The 25,663-nt window shown below is 56.6% G+C and overlaps 7 protein-coding genes across 7 annotated transcripts; 3 read left to right on the top strand and 4 right to left on the bottom strand.

Moving 5' to 3' along the window:
• Positions 1 to 1,708: 1,708 nt before the first annotated feature.
• Positions 1,709 to 1,961, top strand: VTJ04DRAFT_9177 (uncharacterized protein; the record flags this gene model as incomplete). The annotated part of the gene is made up of 2 exons (XM_069367695.1): positions 1,709 to 1,771; positions 1,815 to 1,961. The coding sequence occupies 2 exons, from the start codon at positions 1,709 to 1,711 to the stop codon at positions 1,959 to 1,961; spliced, it is 210 nt and encodes a 69-aa protein (XP_069215998.1).
• A 169-nt stretch (positions 1,962 to 2,130) lies between these two features.
• VTJ04DRAFT_9178 (uncharacterized protein) lies at positions 2,131 to 3,495 on the bottom strand (the record flags this gene model as incomplete). Its single annotated transcript, XM_069367696.1, has 2 exons — positions 2,131 to 2,380; positions 2,453 to 3,495. 2 exons carry the CDS (start codon positions 3,493 to 3,495, stop codon positions 2,131 to 2,133), a joined length of 1,293 nt encoding a protein of 430 aa, XP_069215999.1.
• Positions 3,496 to 13,068: 9,573 nt separating this feature from the next.
• Positions 13,069 to 14,279, top strand: VTJ04DRAFT_9179 (uncharacterized protein; the record flags this gene model as incomplete). Its single annotated transcript, XM_069367697.1, has 2 exons — positions 13,069 to 13,147; positions 14,143 to 14,279. 2 exons carry the CDS (start codon positions 13,069 to 13,071, stop codon positions 14,277 to 14,279), a joined length of 216 nt encoding a protein of 71 aa, XP_069216000.1.
• A 1,251-nt stretch (positions 14,280 to 15,530) lies between these two features.
• VTJ04DRAFT_9180 (uncharacterized protein) lies at positions 15,531 to 15,853 on the bottom strand (the record flags this gene model as incomplete). The annotated part of the gene is made up of 2 exons (XM_069367699.1): positions 15,531 to 15,632; positions 15,728 to 15,853. 2 exons carry the CDS (start codon positions 15,851 to 15,853, stop codon positions 15,531 to 15,533), a joined length of 228 nt encoding a protein of 75 aa, XP_069216001.1.
• Positions 15,854 to 16,921: 1,068 nt separating this feature from the next.
• Positions 16,922 to 19,901, top strand: VTJ04DRAFT_9181 (uncharacterized protein; the record flags this gene model as incomplete). The annotated part of the gene is made up of 10 exons (XM_069367700.1): positions 16,922 to 16,938; positions 17,013 to 17,057; positions 17,120 to 17,129; positions 17,176 to 17,197; positions 17,270 to 17,401; positions 17,454 to 17,707; positions 17,776 to 17,892; positions 17,958 to 18,288; positions 18,357 to 18,454; positions 18,522 to 19,901. The coding sequence occupies 10 exons, from the start codon at positions 16,922 to 16,924 to the stop codon at positions 19,899 to 19,901; spliced, it is 2,406 nt and encodes an 801-aa protein (XP_069216002.1).
• A 475-nt stretch (positions 19,902 to 20,376) lies between these two features.
• On the bottom strand, positions 20,377 to 21,909 carry VTJ04DRAFT_9182 (uncharacterized protein; the record flags this gene model as incomplete). Its single annotated transcript, XM_069367701.1, has 1 exon — positions 20,377 to 21,909. The coding sequence occupies one exon, from the start codon at positions 21,907 to 21,909 to the stop codon at positions 20,377 to 20,379; it is 1,533 nt and encodes a 510-aa protein (XP_069216003.1).
• A 529-nt stretch (positions 21,910 to 22,438) lies between these two features.
• On the bottom strand, positions 22,439 to 25,308 carry VTJ04DRAFT_9183 (uncharacterized protein; the record flags this gene model as incomplete). Its single annotated transcript, XM_069367702.1, has 3 exons — positions 22,439 to 24,597; positions 24,660 to 25,066; positions 25,127 to 25,308. 3 exons carry the CDS (start codon positions 25,306 to 25,308, stop codon positions 22,439 to 22,441), a joined length of 2,748 nt encoding a protein of 915 aa, XP_069216004.1.
• Between the last annotated feature and the right edge of the window lie 355 nt (positions 25,309 to 25,663).

The raw sequence follows: 25,663 nt of genomic DNA on the forward strand, positions 1-25,663 counted from the left end.
AAAAGATGAGCAAGTGAAGACGAGAAAAGACAAACGACAACACCATGTACCCAACAAAACCCTCCCATCGAACCGACTTACACCACCACCCCGCCCAGCCAATGCTAGCCTCCCAAGACCCAAGCTGACGGTCTCGTGCAACGCTGGACGGTCAAGTAGGGCTTAGAGCGGGACGCTTCCCGACCTGTGATTGCTTGCTTGCGTTGAGCGGTTCGTAGGTAGTGAACGCACCGGCGAACGGGAGTGACGGGATGGACAGACAGACAGTAGGTCAAGTAAGGTACGGGGAGGAAACGAGCCGGAGCGACGGACAGCTCATCCACGGATCACAGCGTGATGAAATCCGACGGCTCAAGCATGCTACTATTCACCCATCCAAGTTTTCTCATCACCTCTCCGTCCCCGGTTGTTCGAACATCTCCCCGTTCTCTCTCTCTCCCCGACCAATACCATGGAAAAGCAGCACGATGGCGGCCTCGCGCAAAGGAAATAGGGTATCATTGTCTACATGTTACTGTTTAATCACCGTCACCACATCCACTTACCTGTATGACTGACTGGCTGGCGAGTCATCATAGGGTACGGAGTATTGACGTCGTGCCTCCGGATCTGCGCTCTTCCGGTTGGCATGCATGCTGAGGACGGACGGCCCCCGAATGATGACCAAAGTTCCAATCAACATACACCGTAAGGTAGGTCAAGTACCTTAGGTATATGCAGTCAGAACAGAATATTGACTCTATTTTACGGAGTATGTATAAGCAAGGTCATGTATGTACTCCGTAAGAAAAAGGAAACAGACAAACCAAAAACGGCCAGCCACTAAGTCCCAAAAGTAGAAGAAAGGGATCAGCAGGTCGCAGGACGGTGACCCAGCCCAGCCACTCGTTGAGGCTGAGCTGACACCTCTTCCTGCACATGAGCCTGACGGATGCTACTTGACACAACCCGCCAGGGACATGATCTCATCATCATCTCACCTAGCGTACCTGAGGCGCGGGTCTGAACAGACGCAACCAACCTGTATTAGTAACCTGAAAACAAATGAAAGGGTGAACTGAACCCTCACTGTAAAAAGTCACGCTGTTAGCCAAGTCTTTCGTATCTACTGAGTGACAAATCCCCAAACTGCACCAAGTCTAAGACGCAAAAAAAAACCTCCGAACGGAGAATGGGGGGGAAGTGATGCCAACCAAACGGCTCGCCAAAACGTCGCATTGCAGCAGCCCAAAGCACGCAGCAAATCATCCTCTCCCACAGCGCCAAGCGCGCCCTGGCCTGGCCCTGTGTCGAGAGCTGCTGACATACCAGCAAAACGAACCAAGCCTCCTCTGTCATAATCGCCTGGTCTTCCGTGACCTTGTCGACCGTTGGGCCCATACTTTGGTGCCTGTGCCTGGACCCCTTGCGTTGAACGGGCCTTCCCGGCGCCTCTGCAAAGTGGCGCTAGATTTCCTTGCACCTCAGAACGGAGATTGGTCCAGGCAAAAAGAAGGGTCTGGGTTGCTTCTGCTGTTGGTGGAAAAACGAGAGCTTGGCTCTCCCAACACATTGATCTCCTTCACCCGCAATACTGGTCCTCTCACCATGAGGGATCACCAAGATAGTCGAGAAATGAGGCATATGTACATAGATAGATCTGGTACCTAAGGTACAATAACTAGGTAGGCACGCAGAAAACCAAGACCCGGAGATCATCCCCAAAACAATGCAAAGCGCGCATAGAAAAGGCCATTACCACTACCTCAGAATAATCAGGCAGGAGAAGTGTGTGCCTAAAAATCCATACAGAAGTCCGCACCCATTGTATATAGACCACTCCCAAAACACCGCAAAAACAAACCCCCAAGATATTTGCTGCCACCGCGCATAATAAAAAAAACATACCTATTCATACAGATCGTTCAAGGAAAGAAATGGACAAGACCAAAAACCACACAGATCCAACCAACCCATACTGAGTATATACCCCCCTGACGCCGCCACCCACCACAACCACAGTTGGTATCTACCCCAAATACCTCAACAGAGAGCCGACCCAAAATATATATCCAAGCAATACATGAAGACAAGAAGCGAGTATGAGGTACAGTGGGTGAGAGTAAGAGGAAGGTTGATAAGTAGAACCCCTCACCTCCCCCAGCCAGCAGTCTGGGAGTGGTCGCCGCTAGCGAGAGCCTCCCGCGGCCTCATGGTGGTGGGCGGCATGGGGGCGAGCATGCTGGGACCGCAGAGGGGAGGGATGGCCATGGGAGGCAGGCCGATGGTTCCGATCGGGGGAGGGGGAGCCATGGCCCGGGGGTTCATGGGGTCGTAGGCGTCGGGACGGATGTCGAGGGTGCCAATGTCAAAGCGCTTGGAGCAGCCGTCTTCCATGTGCCTGGAGAGGAAGCATCCCAGTCAGTATTACACTCTCCGTTGTGGAATAATGTTCGAAGAAGAAACAACTCACCTCCTCAACGTATCCTTCCTCGCAAACATCCTCGAGCAGTAATCGCACTTGTGCGTCCGCTCGCGCAGGTGCACGCTCTGGTGGTGCCGCTGCAGGTCCGTCTTGCGCACAAACTTCTTGCCGCACCCGGGTTCCTGGCACGGGAATGGGTACGCCCTCTTCTCGTCGTGCGTCTCGAGGTGTGCCTTGTAGTTGTAGCTCCGGCTGAAGAGCTTGCCGCACCCCTTCACCTCGCACTGGAAGTTGGCCTCCTCCTTGGTCGTCAACCGCCGTGGCCGCTTCTGGGGGCGCGGCATCCGGTACTGCCGCCGCACATCTTGCAGGAAGGACGTTGTCGTCGCCACGGCAGCTGCGGTTGTTTCTGTCGGAGCGCCCGAGACGGCGGGAGGGGCGGGGTAGTAGTGCTCCGGCTCGATCGGGTGGTAGTCGGGCTTGTGCCATTGCGTTGACCCGTCGGACAGGTAGCCGGTCGAGGTGCTGCTGGTGTAGGTGGCGCTGTCGGAAGGGTAGGAGGTGTGGATGGACCGCGGAGAGGGGTAGTGAGAGGCCTCGGTGTTCTGGTTGTACTCTGTCTCCATCTTAACGCGTGGGGTCATGGGAATCGAGGTGTTGGGCGTGTAGGGAGTCCTCAGAGGAGCCGCCGGGGACCGGGGCGCCGAGCTTGTGGGCGGAGGAGTCGAGGAGGGGATAGATGGCGGCTGGCTAGTTGGTTGAGAGTGGTACATATCCTGGCTGTAGGGATAGCTCCCGAAGCTATCATAGTCGGTAGAGAGGATGCTGGGCATGCCGGCTGCTGAGGACACGGGGTGGATGACGGTGGTGTTGTTCCAGTCCGAGTGCCCCATCGAATCAAGGGGAGGCAGGCTGAGCTCCGGATCCATTGGAGGGCTCATGCAGGATTGCTCCCCGTAGGCGGATGAGATCTTGTAGTGTTGTTCTACCAGACCCGGCGAGGGGTAGTCAAAGGACCTCTCAGAAGGGCAGTAGGTGTTGGCGGGAGAGGACGGCGACCTTGTGAGAGAGGGTGGCGGAGTGTGCTCCATGTTGTATGTCGTGGATGAGGAGAGGTTGGTACTAGGGGGGAGGTCCGAGTTATGTAGTTGGAGGGAGCCCTGAGGTCCGAAGGAAGAGGGGGGTAAGAAAGCGTCTGCGGCGTGCTGTTACGCGCAGCAGCTAAGAGGCACACTCAGGAGAGACCGATGTGGAGTCCGATTGGTGACCACACACGTCGAGCTCCAGTAGAAGTCGTAGGACGAAGGGAGTAGCCGAGATATATGGACGACCGAGGGTGGATGGTCGTTGTTGAGGAGGGAGGACGAGTCGAATGCTGGGTATGGTGATGGTGTAGTATCAACGTCCTATGGACTCGTCGTCACAAGAGAACCTCAACTTAATGGAGCTCCTCGTCGACGTTTAAGGTGTGGTGAACTGAGGGATCATAGAAACGGGTGTGTCCGATGGGGCAGACATCCAAGCGTCTTATACATCTTCAAGTCTTTGAGTTCTGCCTGGCTCTATTTGTGGTGGTTTTCTCAACTCTACTGACCGGGGGCTGTCTCTTTGCAGATGTTAGCTGCACACCCCTGCTACCCACTCGGGTTCCCAATCCCCCCAGCAGGGATGAGGAGACAAGGTCAGCACTAGCCTTGCTCTGCAGCTCGTCGCTGCAGAGCAAGGCTGGCAGAGAAGCCTGCCCAAAGAGGAAGATGGGCTTGACATCGGCAGCAGAATCCGCGGTGCGGTTAGTGCCATGGGTTGGACAGGGGGAGGGGGGTGAACAGAGTTAGTGGAGGGGGAGTGTGCCAGGTACTCTCTGGAGGAGAATGGTGGACCCTGTTCTTCGAAATAGAAACCCTACACCACGTTGGGAGAGGTGCGTCTCAAGTGGGCCAGGACCAGGGCAGCGCAATAGCAGCCGGGGTGCAGTGGAGGTGAGGGGAGCCCCTGTCGCTGTCGCGGCAGCAGTTGCGTTCGCAGCTCACGTTGGCTCCCGTTTCCAGCTCTCCTCTGCCAGTGCGGAATTGTAAGGACGTGGTATGTTCATACATGCTACTAAGACTGGCAGCAGTCTGCTCCGTCGGTTGGCAACGTCGGATGGCCTTTCATATCGGAGCCGACAGTTTGGCTTAGTATACGGAGCTAACCGTTCACGCACGAACGGTTTGACGACTCGCCGCCGCCGCTGCTGCCGTTGGCTGCCAGGGAGCTATGGATCCGTCTCAAACGGTGAGCGTTGAGTTCTGGGCTTCCAGAAAGTCTCGTTGCTTGGAACGGGAACCTGCGGCCGCAGCGGTTCACGCAAGGTCGTCGACCATGGGCCGGGACTCAATCCCGACAACCATCGTCTATGGTATTGAAGGAAATGCGAATCATCTCATGCGCATTACTGTCTTGTGGGCGGGCGTCCGCACTCCTGACGTGGGGTTGTGATTGGAGCCGTTTCGACTGGGTTTTGACAGGCCTGTGTGAACGCGGGGTTGGGGAATGCTTTGATTGTGTGAAAGTTGCCAGACGAGTCACACGTCCTGGGTCATTCTGTTGGCAGTGCCTTTCCGGAACGGACTCTAGGACTTGGTACTCCGTAACACCGCGGCGGAGTTGACGTGGGGAAGACGAACGCTTGCGCCTGTTGACTGCACCAGTCCTGCATCACGTAATCAGGCGAGATGGACAAACTGGTGAGATAGACAACCGTCTGAGTCCCTAAGGTCAGTAGTCAATGGCGGGTGATCCGTATGCTGCGATCTCCCGTTGCCTGCCCTCGAGAACGACCAGACTCGATCGTGTGTTGACAAATCCCAAGTCTTGGATTCTCGCGACGCTCGAGCCCAGAGGCGTGCCCGCTGCGACGTCGGCGTCAATTCCGTGATGGAAAAAGGACCGAGAAACGGCAGCATTGTTGCGTTGGATGGGGAAACGGACGATAAGCGCAGCCGCGTCAATCAGGCGTCTCCAAGCAAGGGGATTGTCAACCGTTGGCGGCATTTGCCAGAGAAAGAGGTGGCTTCATTTCGACGTTGAGGCCTTGGCGTGGAAACGCACCAACATCCATTTTGGCCCCCAAGCTTCAGGTTGGGAGAGGCTGCGCGGCCCCCACTGTTCAGCGCGGTTTTCGGCGGCAAATGTGCCAATGAAAATTGCAGCTGGAGTGGGGTTGAGGAGGACGGAAGAGGACGAAGAGTCGACTGCGATTTTCTCACCCTTTCACAAGTCTTGACACTCATTCGCGGCAGTCCGTTGTAGGGTTGTTGTATTTTGGCGTTTTGAGAGACGAGAAGAAGCGATACGGCATGAGAAATGAGGAAATGAAAGAAAAGAGAAGTGAAGCGGAATTTGGTTGTTTCGAGCGGAACTTGCCCGGTGGAAGCGAGTGACGGGAGTTGCGTTCCTGCCAGTTGCAGCCGCAGATCGGTCGAGAGATTGAGCTGTTGGTGATGAGCCGAAGCTTAGTCCCACTCTGTGAGTCTTGATTCGCCCGACTGCGACCTTAGGTTACACAATGAAAACGTTAATTCGTCATCACAGCAGAGAGCCAATGCCCAAATTTCATCACAACCCACAGAGCACAGCATATGCGCAGAAAATCAGTGGAAAAAACGTAAGTTTACCCTGAATCAACGACTTCTTCATGTATCTTCCATCCTTCACGCCTCTTGGTGAGGCCCGAGTCCTGTCTCTCCTCCCTGATGTGTGGAAGTCAAGCTTTTCTAATCATTGCAAATCATTGAAGGCGCTAGCGGCGACGCTAGGCCCGGCCAAGGCCTGATCCCCGCTGCGGAGAAGCTAAGACCGCTCGGTGCCGTTTTCGTCCGTTTCTTCCGTAGCCCCGACCCCGGCAGCCCTGTCCTGGGTGGAGCCCGGTATGTATTCCGTAACAGTTTCCGTATTGTAACCGGGAGCTGCTTCCGGCACGTCCGCTTGACCACCTCCAAGTCAGCGAGTACGTCTTTCTCCAGCTGAGTGGTTGTATTACAACATAGGTAATCATGAGATGTCGAGCATGTCACCTTCAATCTGAGAACACATTCACAAAACGCCAGCGATTGCACTCGTGTGTGCAATAGGTTTTTTTTTCTCACAATACGCGGAAATTGTACTAAGCGGTCATGATCTGGCCAATGGCGGTGCTTGGCTCGGGTCCAAAAGGGCGAGACCTTCCCACTTCCACAGCCCCGGGACAACCCTTGTGCGGTGCAACGGTAACCTCTACAATAAGGTTCCGTCCAGGCAGCGACATTTTGACCTCGCGTCTGTCTATGCCGGGCCGCCATCTCACCTGCCGTCTCTTGCTTGCCCATTGTGGTGGGAGCTGTGCTGGAATGCATGACGGGACGTACGAGCTGGCATCCATTGCTTGCTTCTACGCCATCTCGGACCCTGTGATGATTATAGATCCCTAGATCATACTGTACATGTCTGTTGCTTTCTCCGCCTCTTTCGGCCGTCTCAGAGATCACAACGATGCAGCCAACAACTCTCAGCCCGAACAGCTGAACAGCGTCGTGATGGGATCATCTGTTATCATCTCTCTCGTTCAGCGCGCTTCCAGCACCAACATCGTCTTCTATCTTTGAGCGCCCAACCCCACCGCTGCCAACTCCCGAAGTTGCGCCCAAGTAACATCGTTTGTCCCGGCCGGTGAGCTTGGATGCAACGGAGAGTGGCTTCATGCGACCCAAAGCAACTGTTGCCGGCTGCCCAAGCACTACCGGACGGCAGCTCAGCCACGCCGCGCGAGGTCTTGGCTCGCAGGAAACAAGATCCAAGATCGTGAAGCAGTCAACTTGAAACAAACCGTTTGTGGCGCTGGCAGGCTCTCGTGCGGCGCAGGGCTGTTCGAGGATCTGGCACATGCCTTCTCGTCTTGGGATTCTCAACCCTTCAAGGTTCTCATGACCTAGATCGTCGACGACCATCAACACATGGATTTGGAGCCCAAAGGATCAGTCCAGGGGAGGTCGGAAGGATCCGTAGAAGCTGAAGAAGACATCCCCAAATCACAGACAAACACCAAATAGAGAATATTCGATACTACTTGATGCACGGCATTGATCCTGAAACATTCGACATCTATTTCCACGATCTACACGCCATGGAGAGAGGCTTCGCCTACAAGCCACACCCGTTCCAAGCACCGGGTGGCTGAATCTAGGACCGGGCGCTTTATGACAAGGCTGGGGCAAGAAGCAGAAAGCTGGTTAGAAGTCACGATGTCTCAAACCTAGTTGCGAGCTTCCAGATCCCTTCTCCACATACCTTCTACACTACGGAGCATCCCGTAAGATAGGTAAACTGCCGCCGCCGCCGGTAGAGTCATCATCTGCCGACCTTACAGTCGGCAACTTCCATGTGTCCGTGCGCTGTAGGGTCTCGGCGCAGGATCACGGGCATTCCCGTCGGCCATGTGTCGTGCTACGGATGTACACACGGGGGAAGGAGACGACACGATGTCTGCCGTGTCGAGGTCGAGTCTGCGCGGAATCAAGGCCATCTCTTTTGTTGGCGGCGATGCCGGCAGCTGAACACGGGCCAGACAGACGATTGTTTGTGTGTTGGATTTGTTCCGTGCTCCGGTCCGCGCCCACGGGCGCAACGGTTCCAATGTGTGCTGCCCCCCGCACCAATTCCGCTTTTCGAATGGCTTGCAATGTCACCTCGAGGCTCCGTCTTCAATATACATTTTCTCTGGGTCTTGTGGTGTTCATCTGCAGCCAGAGGGCTCTTGTGACAGAGCCGAACTGCAAAACTGCCACAAAGACACGTTCGCCGTTGCAACCAACACGAGGAACCCCGTTGAGGGTTTCAACTTACTGTGCTCTGCTGGCGTGGTAGAAGTTAGACGAAGCTAGGGACTGGTTTTCGTCATCCTCCTTCCGCGTTTGTCTTCAGCAGCGGAAGGGAGCTCATCAGAGATGAGCATTCGCCGCACTGACCAGTGGTTCCGGTGAGAACAGAGGGACCCCACAGGCCAGCGCGCACCTAAAATCGGCCGGTCATTTCTTCTCAGCTTGGAGGTCCGCAAAAGCGCCGATACAAGCCACATTACGGTCCTTGTTTAAACGGCTGCCTTGGCTAGTGCCGTCTCGTTTCGAGCTCTCATTGACTTTTGGCACGACAGACGACGGCTGAACATCTTGTTCAACCACCAGCAAGCTACCTTACCTTCCACCACAATTGTCATACTGCCTGGCGCTTTTGCCAGCCAGGTACCGTTCGGCCGCTCCGTCCGCGACGCTGGGTTGACCAACCACGGGTGCCCCGTGCGTCTCAGCACCTTAAATCCCACGTTGGATGTTTTGCCCTTCACCAGCACAGAGGAACGGCGGCCGGTTGGCCCGTGCAGGTGCTGAGGACCCTGGTACGGAAAAGCGTCGCATCCGCAGGATTTTCCCAAGATTTGGCTTCCGGGGAGGGCATTCTCTTCACAGCGCTCCCGGCTCCTTGGAGGTAGCATTTTGAGGACAAGTACGGTAGGTACATCGCGAGTCGCGAGACACTGTAGCAATTGAACCATCACTCAACGCAAGCGCGTGTTGGTATCGTGCCATTTCGCGAAGATGCAGTGAGTGAGCAAGTGCGGAATGGTTAGGACATGGCGACGCTGATAGGTGGGAAATGGGCACGTCAGATATCTCTCCTTGCTGTACTAGTAGACGTTGTCAGCAACCATTGACATTCATCTCTGAGATCTACGTCGCCGACTCCAAGTTCCTGTCATCGGGGTTTGAGACGCACACGATCCGCTCGTGCAGAAGAAGCCCGACCTGCAGCCTCGCATGCCGTCCGTAATGACAGCGTATGACGGCGATGAGTGGCTTCGGGAGTGCATGCTTACTTTGCATTCCCGCCCATTCGCCGACTTGGCTCGGGACCTGAACGGGGGCCGTCCCTCGTGGTGGACTAGTTAACAACTCTGACTAAGAGACATCCAAGACCGTTTCTGACCACCGTCGCGATGATGCAGGTTTCCATAATCTCCGTCATCGAACGAAGCAGAATCGACGTTCCGTCGGCGCTTGACCTAAGGACCAAGCTGGTATTACCTAAGCCGGCCGTGTTGGAACGGTCTCGTTCGAAGATTGAGATCGATACAGTACCTATACAGGCCTTCCATCGTACACCAACCTGACCAGCAGCCCTGTTGCTGATCTGGATTGTCACGAGCAACAAAGCTGCGACCTCGGAGCTATCCGCCCCCACAGAAACATGAAACAAAGTCTTCGCCGCACGCTAAGGCAAGGAGGAGAGAGAAGACAACCACACTGATCTGTTCAGCTTCATTGACAAACATCTGACCAACCCCGCAGTTGCCGGGCTTGATGCTGTCATCGCAGTAAGGAAAATTCCAAGCTGCTCCTGGTGGATCTCTCTGCCACGCGGGCGCACCTTGGGTACCCTACGTACTTGGGCGATCGGGAGTAGCATTCAATTCAAGATGAACGGCGACTTCGACAACGAACCTCGCCGTTCTCCTGAACGCCTGAATCCCATAAACGCCGACAATGCTAATCTCTCCCTCATCTTTCCAAACGTTCCGTTCAAATGGTGCCCGACCAGAAGGGAAGATCGGCGTGCGACTCTGCACTACCACGCCCACGGCAACACAAAGACATAAAAAAAACCAGGAACAAACCGCCGGCGGGCTTACGCCCAGCCCGGCCCCGGAGCTGGATGGACGGAACGGAGAGGGAGGGAGGGATCGAGAGTGGGTGGGCTGGCAGCCGGTACGTACCCTCACCGACCTGTCCTGTGTACCGGCACCTCGGGCCCGGTGGCGTTCGGCGACTCGGCCGGGAGAGAGCGCCTCAACGATCTGCGAACGAACGGGTGGGAAATGGGAAACGAACACACAAGTTCTGTACTGTTCGGCAACCAAATCGAGCATTTTGCTCCGGATCGGGCTATTTCCTGCACGCTGTTTCTTTGATAGGTTCAGGGCGCTTGCGAGAACAAGAAAAAAAAACTCAGAAAAAGAACAGAAGGCAAATGTCACGTCGATCATCCCACAAAAAGCAGCGGAAAACAAACGCACAAGCACTGGCAGCAGCACACAGCAACAACAGCAGCAGCACAGCCACGCCGAGCATCCGTCGACGAAAGGGTCCAGGGTTCCGGGGAGAGGGGGTGTCAGATCTCCAGACGCAACCTTTCCCAGGTCCCCCCTCGTCGCTTGTGTTTCTCAAAGAGTGGGTCAGACAAGCGTTAAAGATGTTCAAGATGAAACAGCCGACCAAGCGACCGGGGTAGGGTCTCATCGCGCTATCACTTTTCGGGGTGATAAGCGTCGATATCGCGTCTATTTCGCGCTAAGGCAGGGATTACTTGGGTGACACTGCAGATAAAGGCTATTCCCGAAACGGGGGAGGGGAGTGGACGCAGCGAACACAGATGCAAGCACAGAGAAGTGTGATGGTGTGTTGAGGTTGCAGCACCCACAGCAATTTTGCTGACGAGACGAGGGGAAAAATGCGAGTTAACCTCGACAAGAGGGAATTTTGCCCAAATTTAGATGGCGACGATGATTGGCGGGCGGCTAGCTGTTCCAAAGAATTTTGCCCAGGTTTCCCCTCCCCTTCCCACCACGAAAGGTGTTGGAAGCTGGAGATTTGTCCGTGAGAGAACCGGAAGCGGGGCTGGGCTGTGTGGCTGCCAACTCAGAACTTGTGTGAGATGCACGCGGGATATGGGACCACCATGACGTATGTACATCATCCAGCCCAAGCTCGTGTTTGATTCTGTCTGCTATTTCGGTTTCGGCCGCTGCTACCGCTGCTGCGAGAGTTACTGTGGCTGAAGATGGTGACTGAGTCTAGCTCGTTTCATGAATCTGGTAGCCTTCGATTCTTCTCGGGACGAGAGCCGGGCGTCTATCGAAAAAAAGATGGTGCATCGAGAATCATTACGTCAGTCCATGTCAGTGTTAGAGTATCATAGTGTCTCCCAACCTGACTGGGGGGGAGGAGGGGGAATGGTTTCTATTCTTTCCCAAGCGAGCGTCTTGCTTCGTCTTGACAACTGGTCGTGTTGCTGGTTGATGTCGTCCCAAATTTGGCATTTCGTGTTGCGAGGTGCTCTTTGGACCAGAAAACAATGTGCTCTGTTGTGCATCTGTCACCACATGAGAACATAGGTAGCTGACCTGCTGCTGGCCAGCCTCGCCATCACAACACGTGAACCCACCTGGCCTGAAACTCGACCCAAGAGTTTTCACCACAAGACAACCTAACGAGTGCCGGCATCGCAGCATCTGATCATCAACCGTTCGAAAAGCCGTTGCCTGGAGGCGGCGTTGGCTCGCTTGGGCCTTGGCACCCGGGGCAGCAGCTCGGTCGCGGGGTCTGCCACAGTGGACAGTGGGGTCCGACAGGTTGGTGATGATGATCACCGGCCCAGGCCACAGGCCAGCGGGCAGCAGGCCGCTTCTCATGCGGCCCGCGAAGCACGGTCCAATGCTTGTTGGCCCGTTTCTGGCGACCGCCTGTGGTGGCCATCAGGTCGTTCGTGCACACCCCTCCCCGCTTTGGGATGTTTGAGCCTTCTCAAAAGTGAAGTGCAAGGCTAGGTAGGTAGGACTATTGCTAGTACGGTACACGTGCGCAGTTACACCACCATGGTATGTGATATGCTGGAAGTGCCCGGTTGTCTAAGTGCTGTAGCGGTGCGCGGGTTGGTGGTCATGTTGGTGATGAGTGATCAGCATGGCTGGTAGACAAGACCAAAAATGCCAACTTTCTTTCCCCCTGACTATTGATCTTGAATGATGGTGAGCTGTCAACGTTATGATGATGGTGTCTGGGTTGCTCAGTCAGCAGCCCAACCATCCCTCCAGCAGTTGATGACAGAACGACACATCCCATGGATACGCGGCGAGAGCTGGCGATAGTGCGGACATCACCGGCCATCCAAGTCTCATTCTAATTCTGTTTCTCGTATCTCTCTGTTCCAAGACATTTCTCCATCCATACGATGAGGTACCTTATGTGAGTCCATACCTGCGAGCTGAGCTGTTCTGAAACGAGCTCAACTGCCAACACCTGTCCACCTGCGCAGCTTGCCTGCATCATCACAACCACCAAACGCAGCTCTGGTCCATACAGCTGATCAAGTTGAACTCAAAGCTGCCAGCCACTGTGACCACGAAGGACTATTTTTGGCCGTACCAGACTGCATCTTGTTTTCCTCTCTCCCACTTTCCTTTCCAAGAATTCTCAGATCCAACGACATCATCAGCAACAAATAATGACCTAACAAGAGACGGAACCAAATCCGTAGTGGGGACCAACAATGCCATTGTACCGTTGTCTAGGGCTGAAAAGGAGTGAAAGCACTGGACAACCCCGGCACGGCAGACGGGAGGAAGCCAGCAAGCCACAAAGCGGGAACTCCCCCGCATCCATCCCGTCATCGGCTCTGTTTCAGATTTCTGTGCACAGCCCACCGCCGCCAACAGACCGGGACCTGCCCGCGTCCAAGCCTCAGGAAATTTCGTTGCCTGCGGCTGGTGCCGAGTAAGGGAATGACAACAACAACCACTTGGACAAAGATAGAGATGAGGTGGTGCGATAACTACATACCTACTTGAACTAGTATGAGAAATTTCGCCGAGCAGAAACGCCATGGCCCCAAAAGACGAGGCTTTGGTTGCAAAGACCCGGCACTGGGACTCGGCACCTGCTACTGAGGACGGCGTAATACGTAGGTGCATACATGACGTACATATATCAGGTACCGAGAGAGGATGACGAAACATCTTTTTGTTAGCGCGCCCATTGAGGTGTTGTTTCGCCAGTGTTGGGCCTGGTTGAGGTGGTTCCCGTGACAGAGTGTTACTGTCGCCCGTTGTAAACGCAACGCTTCGCTCAACTGTCTAGTGGCATTGTTCCACCAATGAAGGCTGGAATCCACACTGATGGAAATTTGCCCACCTCCATCCAACCGCCTTGCGGTGCGCAACGTACGGGACGTGCCGGGAGAACTGTTCTCCCTGGTCCCCGGCTTGCATGTTTCCTGTGGTTAAGTCGGTGCCTGCGTGTAATCTGCATGAACCCTGGCAAACGAGGCAGTGTGAGGGTTGTGGCTGGAATAGCCGCCCGCAAGCGCAGTTCCCTGTCAATTGACAACCCAAGGGCAGGACAGCCCGGATGGAGGAGACACCACGGCCCTCTGGAGAGGCCGGCCGGCTCGGGTGCACCTATCCTCATCGGACACTCCTCGCCCGAGCAAGCGGCCGGCAGCCCCGGATCGGCGATCGGAGCAACTTGACCTGGCACCAGCTGAGCTGAAAAAGCCAACTGCAAAGACGTCAAGTGTGACGGCCCCCAAACAGCTGCCTCTGACATTCTCAGCCACAAACGATGGCAGAATTGTATTGGAGGCTGGAACTGCCGGGCTTGAATGGTTCCGAGTCGGCCTCACTCACGCTCTCCAGCAACGGTATCAAGTTCGGTCAGGGTACCTGACCGAATGCAGCTGAGGCCGGGGGAATTGCTATCTACCTCTGCAGCTTGGTACAGACGAGCGTTCTGTGGGATTTTTCTCCGTGCTAGATCAACTCCTGGTCATAGGCCCTTCAAGTGATAACGTGAGCCGCATCACTACGAACAGGTCCTCCATACCTACGTAGATCGGCCTTGTCGCTGACGGGAGGTTGCAATGTCCGGCATCTCCGTCGCAGACGCGTTCACACCTAGCCAAGGCATCATCATCATCATCATCATCATCATCATCATCATCATCATCATCAACACCTTCCATAGCACTTTGGAGGCCGTCACCCTCCACCCACCTGCACCTCACTCGCATGCGATGGGAGACCTCACCAACGTAGAAGCAATGCAGTGTTTATGAAGTATGTGATCAGGTGAACACCAATAGGGCCGACTACCAACCCCCCCCCCCCTCCCCCCCCCCCCTATCGCAACCTACCTACCTACTCCAGGTTTGGTGTACAGACGGCAAAGTGATCGGATCGATCGCTGTGGTGGTGGCCCGGGGATCTGGACTCCTCCTCCTCCTCCACGGCAACCGTGACAGCACAGCGGCGGGCAACCAAACAAGCGAGCGAACCGCGTCTCGAGGAGGGACGGTGTTTGAAGCATGGAGATCACACGTTGACATACACAAAACACGGCGTTTCCGTGGAGGATACTACCACCACTACCAACAGAAGACGAAACATTACGACCCCACGCATTTTGTTTTGTTGTACTGTCTCGCTCTATCTAGTACTGCGCATGCGTACCTTTCTCTTTGGTCCCGTATGTCTCACGCCCAGCCACGCCCCTGCGTTTCTTCCCCCTCGCCATCGTCGTCCCCGCTGCGTGCGGCGTGAACGGGTGCGGCGTGAGAGTGTTGTTCCATCAAGAGACGGGGAAGCGGAATTTTGTTTCTAGAAGGCTTCCATGCGTGTTACGGTCCTGTCACTGCGCCGCTGACATGCTTGCCTGCCGAGTAGGATCGATGGAAGCCAGCCAGCCGGCCAGTTGCGATGTCTGCACAGTCAAGGTCCTTTTGCAACGGGGAGATTCCGGCGCACTGTATAAGACGTCCACTGTTCGAAGTGATGTGGGATGGTTTTGAAGTGGGAGGTAGCAAGTGGCAAGGCCAGTGCCTACGGAGTACAGGTGACCGACTGCATGTCAGCGGCGTTTGGAGGGTTTGCGGGAGATTGAGATCTGTTTTCTTGCGGCGCTGACAGGAGACTGAACGCTCGGCATATCTTGAAACGTCTATCCGATCTCATTGTTCATCGGGAGATTCGTTGTTGGGGCTGTTGGCAGTTGAAGGACACGGAGATTCCCGCTGTCGGATGGGGCTGCTTACACAGTAGATACTCCTTTCAATGAAAACTTCCCGAAACAGACGAGACATGAACCCGAGAAGGAATGGATAGGTATCCATTCGGATCTGTGATCTGTCTGTTGGCCAGTGTCGAAGGCCTTGTGTCCGGTGAGATTGTAATGGGGTTTCATCACAGCTCGTGCAGCTACGGCGATGGCGATGCCATGGAGGAACTCCTAGTCCCATAGCATGCCGCATGACCAGTCTAGAGGACAAGCTGCTAGGTCAAGCCACGAGCCTACATCCACATGGCGCCCTTCCCGTGGTTCAGAGAATTATCATCAACACCACCGAGCAAAGAAAGGAACAAGAGCAAGTTGTCCTCCACATCCGACGAGAACTGCCGATGTGCACCAAACCCAAGCGGCGTCCCATCAATCCCATCACCAGCGTAGCTTCACAGGCTTTCCAATATCCTACGCTCTCATCCCTCACCTGCGCAATAAATGCACCCTCCACCTCCATAACAGTCCTGTCGTCCTTGGTACACTGCAACGTCCGCAGGGCGCGGCAGGCCAGCGGGCCCGGCCCAGCACCGGCATCAAGGGAGCTGGACCGCATGCCTTGACAATAACTAGGTGCTCCTGTACAACAGACAGATGCATGGAACGTCTAGAAGGTCCAGGTAGGTTACCATCGCGCGGGGGAGCGGGACAAACGATTGCCACACATCGACCTACGCGGTTACGTTTAGCGGCATGTCAAACATACCGAGCCCGAAGGCCGGCCCCCGCCAGGTAATGACACGAGACAATGGAAGATGATGGGTTGGTTTACAGAGGACCGTTGGAGAGAAAGATTCGGAATTGCCGTCGACATCAAGGACTCTCGGCTCTTGTGTTTTTGTTGAACAAAGATAACCTGGCATGCCTATGGAGAAGTCATGGTTTCTACCTCCTGTGTAGGGTACACAGGAGCTGGCAGATTTAGATCTCATCAGCCCGAGGTATGCGCCGAGGAAAGTCTCCGAGGGGCCTCGCCAGGAACGGGGACCCGAGGAAGTCAACATAAGATGAACACTAATTTGTCAGCTTTCCGTCTCTCTGGTTCATGCTAAGTATCGTTCAACAGTGAGCTGTGGCTTCGATCGAAACCGAGTGCTGGTTTGGATGGAGTGGGTGGTTTGGAAAATCAGGGTTAGGTGCGAGGATCGTTCATGTTTCTGCCTTAGGCATCAAGGGTTGGAGATGGCGGGAACCAATAACACGTGACCACGCGAATCCGCGTTTGGTCCGACCGAAGGAGCGACGGGCTTTTGTCGTGCTCCGATTCATCCAACAAATCGATACAATTTTGTTTCTTGATGCAGAGAAAGAGTCCCAAAAAGAGTGCCTTATGCTGTCTGGAACATAACGCTTGATGCCCACTTTCATTTCCATCCTCAACCATAGATAGGCCCGCAACTTGGCGGGCAAAAAGAAGCAACACAACCAGCAGCGGGTGCATCGGGTTCGAATGCAAAAAGAAGCTTGGAACTTGGAGGCTTGAGAAACTCGGTCCTCGTTCCGTAAAGTGGTCGCGATTGCGGTTGCAGTCGCAGTCGCGGATCAAACACACCCTCAGCGTTGAGCAAGATCCATCGACCCATTGGCACTCGTAGAGAAAGCAAGAGACCAAGCCACCGCCAAAATGGAGTTCAACATCGAGTATGCATCGCCCAGATCACCCCTTGGAATCGGGACACTATCGGACATTGCTGACATCACCAACCATGGAATAGCGACCTCCCCGTCCTCTTCCCATACCCCCGCATCTACCCAGGCAAGTATCAGATCCATTGTACGTGACCTACTGTCAAGGTGACGAGACTAACACCTGTGCCCCCAGAGCAATATGCGTACGTGTGAGCCCGGATCTGTCTCTACCGACCATGCTGACTCCAGGATGCTGCTGTCCAGCTACATGGTAGACCTGAAGAGTCAGTATCCATCATCATCGCCGGACATGCCTTGGGCTGCTCCGCTAACCTGGGCGCAGGGACCCTCGATGCGGGCGGTAATGCTGTGTTGGAAATGCCTTCGGGCACAGGCAAAACAGTCACCCTACTGTCACTCATCATCGCCTACCAGCAGTACTATCCTTCACACCGCAAGCTCGTCTATTGCTCTCGTATGCCGCCCTCAGCACCGTCTATCTGACCCAAAGCTGACAGCCGACGCAGGGACAATGTCCGAGATCGAAAAGGCCTTGGTCGAGCTTAAGGCCTTGATGAAGTTCCGCGCCGAACGTCTCGGGAGAGAGGAGGAATTCCGAGCGCTCGGCCTCACGAGTCGCAAGAACCTGTGTCTTCATCCGTCGGTCAGGCGGGAGAGGAGCGGCAATGTCGTCGACGCGCGTTGCCGCAGCTTGACGGCCGGGTTCGTCAGGGAGAAGAAGGAAAAGGGGGAGGACGTTGAGGTTTGCGTCTACCACGACGTACGTGTGCATCGCATCCCGATTGCCCCTTGCTTGGTTCTGAAGTCTCGTGCTGACCCGGAGCCCAGAACCTCGATCTCCTCGAACCGCACAATCTCATACCCAACGGCGTCTGGACGTTGGACGGCCTCTTGCGCTACGGCGAGCAGCACAAGCAGTGCCCGTACTTTACCGCCAGGAGGATGGTAGGAATCGACAGATATCTTTTGCTATTCTTACTACAACTCCGCCATGTTGACACGCGCCGCAGATGCAATATTGCAACGTCATCATCTACTCGTACCACTATCTCCTCGATCCCAAGATCGCGGAACGCGTCTCCAAGGATCTCCCGAAAGACGCCATTATTGTGTTTGACGAGGCGCACAACATCGACAATGTGTGCATCGAGTCCCTCAGCACCGACATCACGGAGGATTCGCTCCAGCGAGCGAGCCGCGGTGCCCGTTTCCTTGATAACAAGATCAACGAGATGAGGGAGTCGGACCAGCAGAAGCTCCAGGACGAGTACCAGAAGCTTGTCCAAGGATTGCGAGGTGCCGATGATGGCCAGCAGGAGGATTCATTCATGGCTAATCCGAGTATGTGTTGCCAAGTTCCCTACCATTGTATTGGCAAGAATAACACACTAACGTTGTCACACGCACAGTCCTTCCTGCTGATCTTCTCAAGGAGGCTGTTCCGGGCAATATCCGGAGGGCAGAACACTTTGTGGCGTTTCTGAGGAGATTTATCGAGTACCTGAAGGTCAGTTTCCCGAGAGCCCATATTCGCTTTCCGTGCCGACAAACCATATATTGACGACCATCCGCAGACTCGTATGAAAGTTCGACAGGTCATCTCGGAAACGCCCCCGTCGTTCCTCGCCCATCTCAAGGAGTACACCTTCATCGAGAAGAAGCCGCTGCGGTTCTGCGCCGAGCGCCTGACGTCGCTGGTGCGCACGCTGGAGCTCACCAACATCGAGGACTTCCAGCCTCTGCAGGAGGTAGCCACCTTCGCAACCCTGGTGGCCACGTACGAGAAAGGCTTCCTCCTGATCCTGGAGCCGTACGAGTCCGACACGGCCGAGGTGCCCAACCCCGTGCTGCACTTCACGTGCCTCGATGCCGCCATCGCCATCAGGCCCGTCTTTGAGCGCTTCGACTCGGTCATCATCACCTCGGGCACCCTGTCCCCGCTCGATATGTACCCCAAGATGCTCGACTTCCCCACGGTCGTGCAGGAGTCGTACAGCATGACACTGGCCCGCCGCTCCTTCTTGCCTCTGATCGTCACCCGCGGCAGCGATCAGTCTCCCATCTCCACGAGCTTCCAGGTCCGCAACGAACCCGGCGTCGTGCGCAACTACGGCAACCTCCTGACCGAGTTCGCCAAGATCACGCCCGACGGCCTCGTCGTGTTTTTCCCCTCATACCTCTACATGGAATCCATCATCAGCATGTGGCAGGGCATGGGCATCCTCGACGAGGTCTGGAAGTACAAGCTCATCCTCGTCGAAACCCCAGACGCCCAAGAAACCTCGCTCGCGCTCGAAACGTACCGCACAGCCTGCTGCAACGGCCGCGGCGCGGTGCTCCTCTGCGTCGCGCGCGGGAAAGTGTCCGAAGGTATCGACTTTGACCACCAGTACGGCCGCGCCGTCATCTGCATCGGCGTGCCTTTCCAATACACCGAGTCGCGCATCCTCAAAGCCCGCCTCGAGTTCCTGCGCGAAACGTACCGCATCCGCGAGAACGACTTCCTCTCGTTCGACGCGATGCGGCACGCCGCGCAGTGCCTGGGCCGCGTCCTGCGCGGGAAGGACGACTACGGGCTCATGGTGCTCGCCGACCGGCGGTTCCAAAAGAAACGCGCCCAGCTGCCCAAGTGGATCGCGCAGGCGATTTTGGATGCGGACGTCAACCTCAGCACCGACATGGCCGTCAGCGCGGCAAGGCGGTTCCTGAGGACCATGGCCCAGCCATTTAGGGCGAAGGATCAGGAGGGGATCAGTACCTGGAGCATTGATGACCTGCGCAAACATCAGGAGAAGATGGATGAGGAGAGGATCCGGGAGCTGCAGGCGGAGCAGGAACGGGCGGAGAACGGCAGCGGGGTGGATGCCAGGAAGGCGTTGGCGGATGGGAAGGAGAGTGATTACGAGATGGATGAGGAGGAGGAGGCGGAGATGATGGCGCTGGATCCGAGATGAGGTAGACAGGTAGGCAGGCAGGCAGGCAGGCATACACGGCGTGTGTATCGGGTTGATGGTGCCGGTCAGAAAAGGAGGAGAGGATGGTGATGATGGTGATGGGGACATTGTTGGATGTAGGGCGAGTTGATAGAGGCAGGTTTTGATAATCAAAGTTGTCAGCCAGGAGTTTGTTTTCTATTCTGACATGTGCAGTAACCCGAGCTGGCGTACCCAGCATGGTATAGGTATCTCTGTGGCCAAGTTATAAACAGATGGCATCTCATGAGGTTTGTTTTTCTTCCGAAACCTTCCAACCAGCCTCTCTCCCCTCCGAGTGCCATGCTCCTTTATAATCTACTATCCGTACAACAGCAAAGAAAACCCACACAGCGAAACTCCCTAGGTCGGTGGTGAATAGCTACAATCCCCGTCTTATTCCCTCCCTCCTCATCCCCACCAGCCAACCCTCCGCCCGCCCCTTCTCCCCTCTCGCTCACAACGGCGCACTCTTGGCCAGCGTCCAGAAATTATCCATCTTCCTCTGGGCCAAAAACTCCCTCGCCTCGGCGTCTGTCTCGCACACCTTGGACCCCCACTTCTTGAACACGGGCGCCTTGGTCTCGCCCTCGAAGATCAGCACGCACTTGTTGCCCGACATATCCTTGAGCTGGCCCTTCTCGTCCTCCGGGCGCAGCCACTCATGGTTCGTCAAGGCCGCTGCGCTGCTACCAGCCGCCGGCGGCGGGCCATCCTTTTCCCGCGATGGCATCGCCTCGGTCCAATCGATGCGCCGCAGCATGAGCTTTTTGTAATTATTAATGCTGTGCTCGCCGCCCTCGACAATGACGAGGCAGAAGCGGGGGTGCATGATGCAGACCCCGCCGAGGCCGTTTTGGGTGGCGTTGATGCCGACCTTGTAGCGGTGCTGGCCGTTGGCGAGGCTGCCGATCTTGAAGACGCAGACGTGGATGCCCTTGGCCGCGTCCTTGGCCTGCTGCTGGGCGAGTTTCTCAGCGCGTTGTTCCTTGGTGAGCTTGCGCTCCTCGTTGGCGCGCATGTGCTTTTCGAAGCGCTCCTGGATCTCGCGGTTGACGCGCGCCTCAACGGCGGTCGGGTCCTTGACGGCTTCTTCGCCGAGGACGCGCATGAGGTTGGACTTTTTGACTTTGGGGGGAGGAGCGGGCTCGAGGCCGAGGCGGATCTTGGCTTGTTTTTCCTTGAGCTCCATCATGCGCCGCTGCCGGCGGAGTTTTCGCTGTTCTTTGGGAGTCAGGTACATGGGCTTGGGTTCGGGCGCGAGCTTTTCTTGCGGCGGCTCGATGGCGACCGGGTGCTGGATGTACAGCGTGACGATGCTGTCCGGGGTGGTGAGCTTGAGCGAGTGCGGGATGTTGCTGTAGTCTTTTCCGTCGACGAGGGCTTCGTCCCACCACTCGAGGTCCGGCGGCGCTTCCACCAGGTACGACTTCTCGACGGCGCGGTCCTCTTCCAGCCCGGCCTTGCGCGCCTGCTCGGCGATGCGCCTCTTCATCTCCTCCAGCGCCGCCTGCCGCCGCAGAGCGTTGGCCTGCTGGATGTATTTGCCCTTTTGGTTGAAGACGAGACGCCGCGGCTCTCTCGGCTTCGGGGCCGGCGCGCCGCCGGAGCCAGCACCGCCGGCGCTGCTGTTGCTCGTGTCGAGATACGGGTTCACGCGCGGTCCATCTTGGGTTGATGAGGAGGAAGAGCCCGGGCCGCGGAGGCCTTTGGCTGCTCCTCCGAGTCCTCCTTTCAAGGCATCCGGGGCAGATCGCTGGGCGAGGCTGGCACGCAGAGAGTCGGCGGGCTTCGCGGGGGTGGTGAGGTCGGCGAGGGCCGGGTGAAGCGGGGTGTTGAGGCCACCTTTGGCCTTGGCTCCGCTGACGGCGGCGGCGACACGGGCTTTGAGGGCGGCCAGACGGTCGGCGGCCGACTCGGGTTTCTGGATCCTCGAGGCCGCGTCATGGCGGGGACCGAGCCCACCTTGTTGCTGTTGGTTGCGGTCCATGGTCGGTCATGCAGTGGAATTGATGTGGATCGCGGGGAAGGTAAGGGGTGTGCTGAGACGGAGTGGGAAGAAATGGTCGGTCGATGGGTTGGTTGTGTTGGTGGGTTTCTGGGTCGAGTTAGGTTGTTGGCAGTTGATGAAAGATGAACGCAGTGCAGCGCAGGACCCTGGAGGATTCCGTCGTGCCAAGAAACAAGAACCTGGATAGACGTCACACCCACACAACCCTAACCCTCCGGTCAACTGCTTGGTGTAAGCCGACAAGCAGGCCACCAGTCCGTCCTCAGTCGAGGTATGTATTGGGAATCGAAGGACACAGAAGAATGACTCATGAGTCCAAGGCATTCATGAATATTATAGATCAGGTCTATATTTGGTAGTCATGATGCTGCTGGCTACATGTCAAGTTCCACCCCTATGCTTGTTGATACCGCGGAACAGAAGTAGGGAGGTAGTGCTCGATAAACTAGGAACGGTGATCTTGTTCTAGCAAATGGACGTTTGACCACTGCCCATGGCAAGCATTCCCCTATTCCACCTCTTCAATCTTCGGCCTCGTCCTCTCCACCTCCCTCACAGCCGCCGATCTCTCCGGATCAACCTCAAGCCCAGCCAACTTCGTCAACCCCACCTCCAACATCTCCTGCCTCGCCGCCATCTCCCTCTCCGTCGGCAACAGCCGTATCACCCTCCAATTCTCCAAACTCTCCACGACATCCCTCGCATGCTGCCTAGCCAACCCGTCCTCATCCGTCTCCGCCACGTACCTCAGCGCGGTGAGCACCGCGTCCTGCGCCTCGACGCCAAACCCAAACCCGAGCTCCCGGCCCCCCTCCCTCGCCTTCTCCAGCGCCCTGACAAAGCTCAGGACAAACCTGACCGCAGCCCTCCTCAAAATCCCCTTCTCAACCTCCCTCTCCGCCGCCAGCAGGGCCACGCACAAATCCACCGCGTCGCGCACCAACTCCCTGCCCAACCCCGCGGCATTCACCTCCACCGCCGACCCCAGCACCGCCAGCGCCGACGCGCGCACCCGCACGTCCTCCGCCCCGCGCTGCGCCTCCCACCCGCCGACGATGCGCTCCATGACCTCGCGCGCCGCTTTCTCTTCCGGCGTCTCCGGGTCGCTAAAGTCGGGCACCTCGCCGCCCCACTGCTCCGCCGCCTCGCGGTCAGCTTTCTCCCTGGCGCGGGCCTCGCGCTCCCTGCGCTTTTCCGTACGTGGCCTCTTCCCCCGTCTGCCTGCGACGGACAGCAGCGCGTGCCCCGCCCCGCGGGCGACCGCCTCCGCAAACGTCTCGCCCATGCGCTCAATCACCTGCGCCAGGGCCTCGGCGAAGCGCAGGCGCGCGTCGACGCCGTGCCGCTCGGTGGCGTCAACGAACTGCTCCGTCAGCTCGCGCGCGACGGAGCGCGGGTGCCGGTCCGCGAGCAGGGCGTAGAGCTGGATGACGCGGAGGTAGATGAACTCGTCCGGGTCGGAGGCGAGTTTGGAGAGGAGGACGAGAATGCCGGGGATGTCGAGGACCGGGGAGCGGGCTTTGATGAGGCTGCCGATCAGGCTGAGGCCTTCGGAGCGGACGGGCGGCGGGGAGTCGGCGTCCATGATGTAGGAGATGGCGAGGGAGTAGGTTTTGCGGTCTTCGATTTGTCGGTCGGTCGGGGCGGAAGTGGGCGGGGTGTTGTCGACCTCGTCGCGGTAGAGGAGGAGCATGTGCAGGTTGGAGGCGGTTTGGGATACGGTGGTGGTTCCTCGTGAGAGCTTGTCGAGGGAGGACTCGATCTGCGAGAGGACGTTCGGGTCGACGCGGGACTTTTGGAACCCCGGGGTGGTGATGATCATGTTGAGCAGGCTGAGGGCGACTCCAGCGACCTCCTCGTCGAAATCATCGCTGTCTGCTGCGCTGGATAAGATTTCGCCGGCGAGCGAGAGGATGTGTTTCGGCTGCGTGGTGAGCTTCTCGGGGAACCGCTCCATGATGGATTGGAGGGTTTTCAACTCCATCATCTGAACCATGGGTTCCTCCTGCTGCGCATCGCCCTCTCCAATTATGAGGGCGCCTCTCTTGCGTCCCGCCGAAGACTTGAGCCATCGTTTGAGGAGCTCAGTGAGGACGGCAGCGATATCGGCATCCGAGTGAGTTGCGCCGACGAGGTCCAGGAGTTTTCGAACCTTGCCATCCAGATCTTCTAGACCGATCTGGCCAACAGACGTGTTCGCGCCGCCTACGCAGTGACGTAGATCCACGATCTGGAATCGACCATCCTCTGCCGTGGAATATACCCACTCTGGATTCTTCTCGTCGTAGCCGCCAACATAGCCCAGCCACCGAACCAGCAGCAGGACTAGGTCGGGAGAGGGCAACAACTTCATGTAGATGTTCAACAGCTCCCGAGATTTCGTGACCGCGTCTGATATGGCCGGTGTTTCATGCGGCCAGGATGCCAGGGCCCAAAGCTGGAGGATCAACCCGTAGATCAGACGCTTGGACACACCTGGATTGGGGTGTGACACAAGCAGCGAGTGCAAGCGGCAGAGGGCCGTCGACAGCTCGCCGGGCTCGACGAGCACCTTGGGCCGAGTGAGATCGACGACGTTGTCGGATCCAGTGTCTGGCTTGGAGAAGCCAGGAGGAGGCTTGATGCGGCTCAATATGGGCTCCACAAAATACTTCCACCCGTCCGTTCCTTGAAGCTGTCAGCCACCCATCCTTGAACTTTTCGACGCCAACAAACCGGAGGGAGCATACCAGGAACTCCCGACGCCTTCTTCCCCAAGATGCCAAAGCCGATGATGTACGAGGCGACCTTGACCAGCTCGGGACCTCCGTCCCCGTCCAACAGCGCGAGGAGCTGCGGGGCGATGGCGGCGTACCATTCCCCCGGGGTCACGGATGCCGGAACGGTGGAAAACATGCCCGCGGCAAGCTGCAGCGACTGGTGGGTGATGTTGGCGCCGCGTTTTTGGGGCATGGCAGCCTCGGCGGTGGTGACGGTGGCCGAGGGGTGGGCGGCGAACATGAACTCGAGGGAGGCGCGGACGCCATCGGGCCGGAGGGATACGCGGGTGAGTTCGTCTTTGATCTTGGGACGCAGCGAGGCCGGGGCGATGCGGAGGACCGTGTTGAGAGCAGGGAGGAGAGAGCGGGTGGGGGTTCTGGGAGAGTGTCAGAGAAAACGGATTGGTATGATAGTATTATGAGCGAGCATTGCTTGCCCTTGGATGATGGCATTGAAGTCTCGGATGGCCTGTTGTCTTGAGGACTCGGGGGCGTCTGGCTTGAATGCCTTTTCGGCGGCTCCCAGGATGGACCAGGCCAGCTGCTCTCGGGCGGCCTTTTGCGAGCGAACAGCTTCTGAAGGTTGTGTGAATTGCACGGGCTTCGGTGGTTGTGCCATTTTTGTGGCAAGGCAATATTCTCAATTCCAAAGGTGGTGGTGTGAAGTGTTCAGGTGAGTAATGTCATGTCTCGTGCAAACTCGATCTTGATTTATTCATTCTTTCGTTGGGTTTCAGTCTAAATGCCAGCTCAGTTGTAGTGTAATCCAACTTCATATTCCATCTGCATCATGATTATTTCCGACCGCTGATGGGGTCGACTTCCCAGGTGGCAGTCAAATAAAGAATATATTCAGGATTTATGAGATGAAGGTCAAAGTGAAAGTGGGATATGATGGAAATGGAAAGTCGAAGTGCAGTGAATGACATGGAATCCAAGCCCGTGACTTGGCGACGTGCAGTCCTTGGACCCAC

The sequence above is a fragment of the Mycothermus thermophilus genome (genome assembly GCF_041956435.1).
Source record: "Mycothermus thermophilus strain CBS 625.91 unplaced genomic scaffold VTJ04scaffold_6, whole genome shotgun sequence".
Classification (NCBI taxonomy): Eukaryota; Fungi; Ascomycota; class Sordariomycetes; order Sordariales; family Chaetomiaceae; genus Mycothermus; species Mycothermus thermophilus.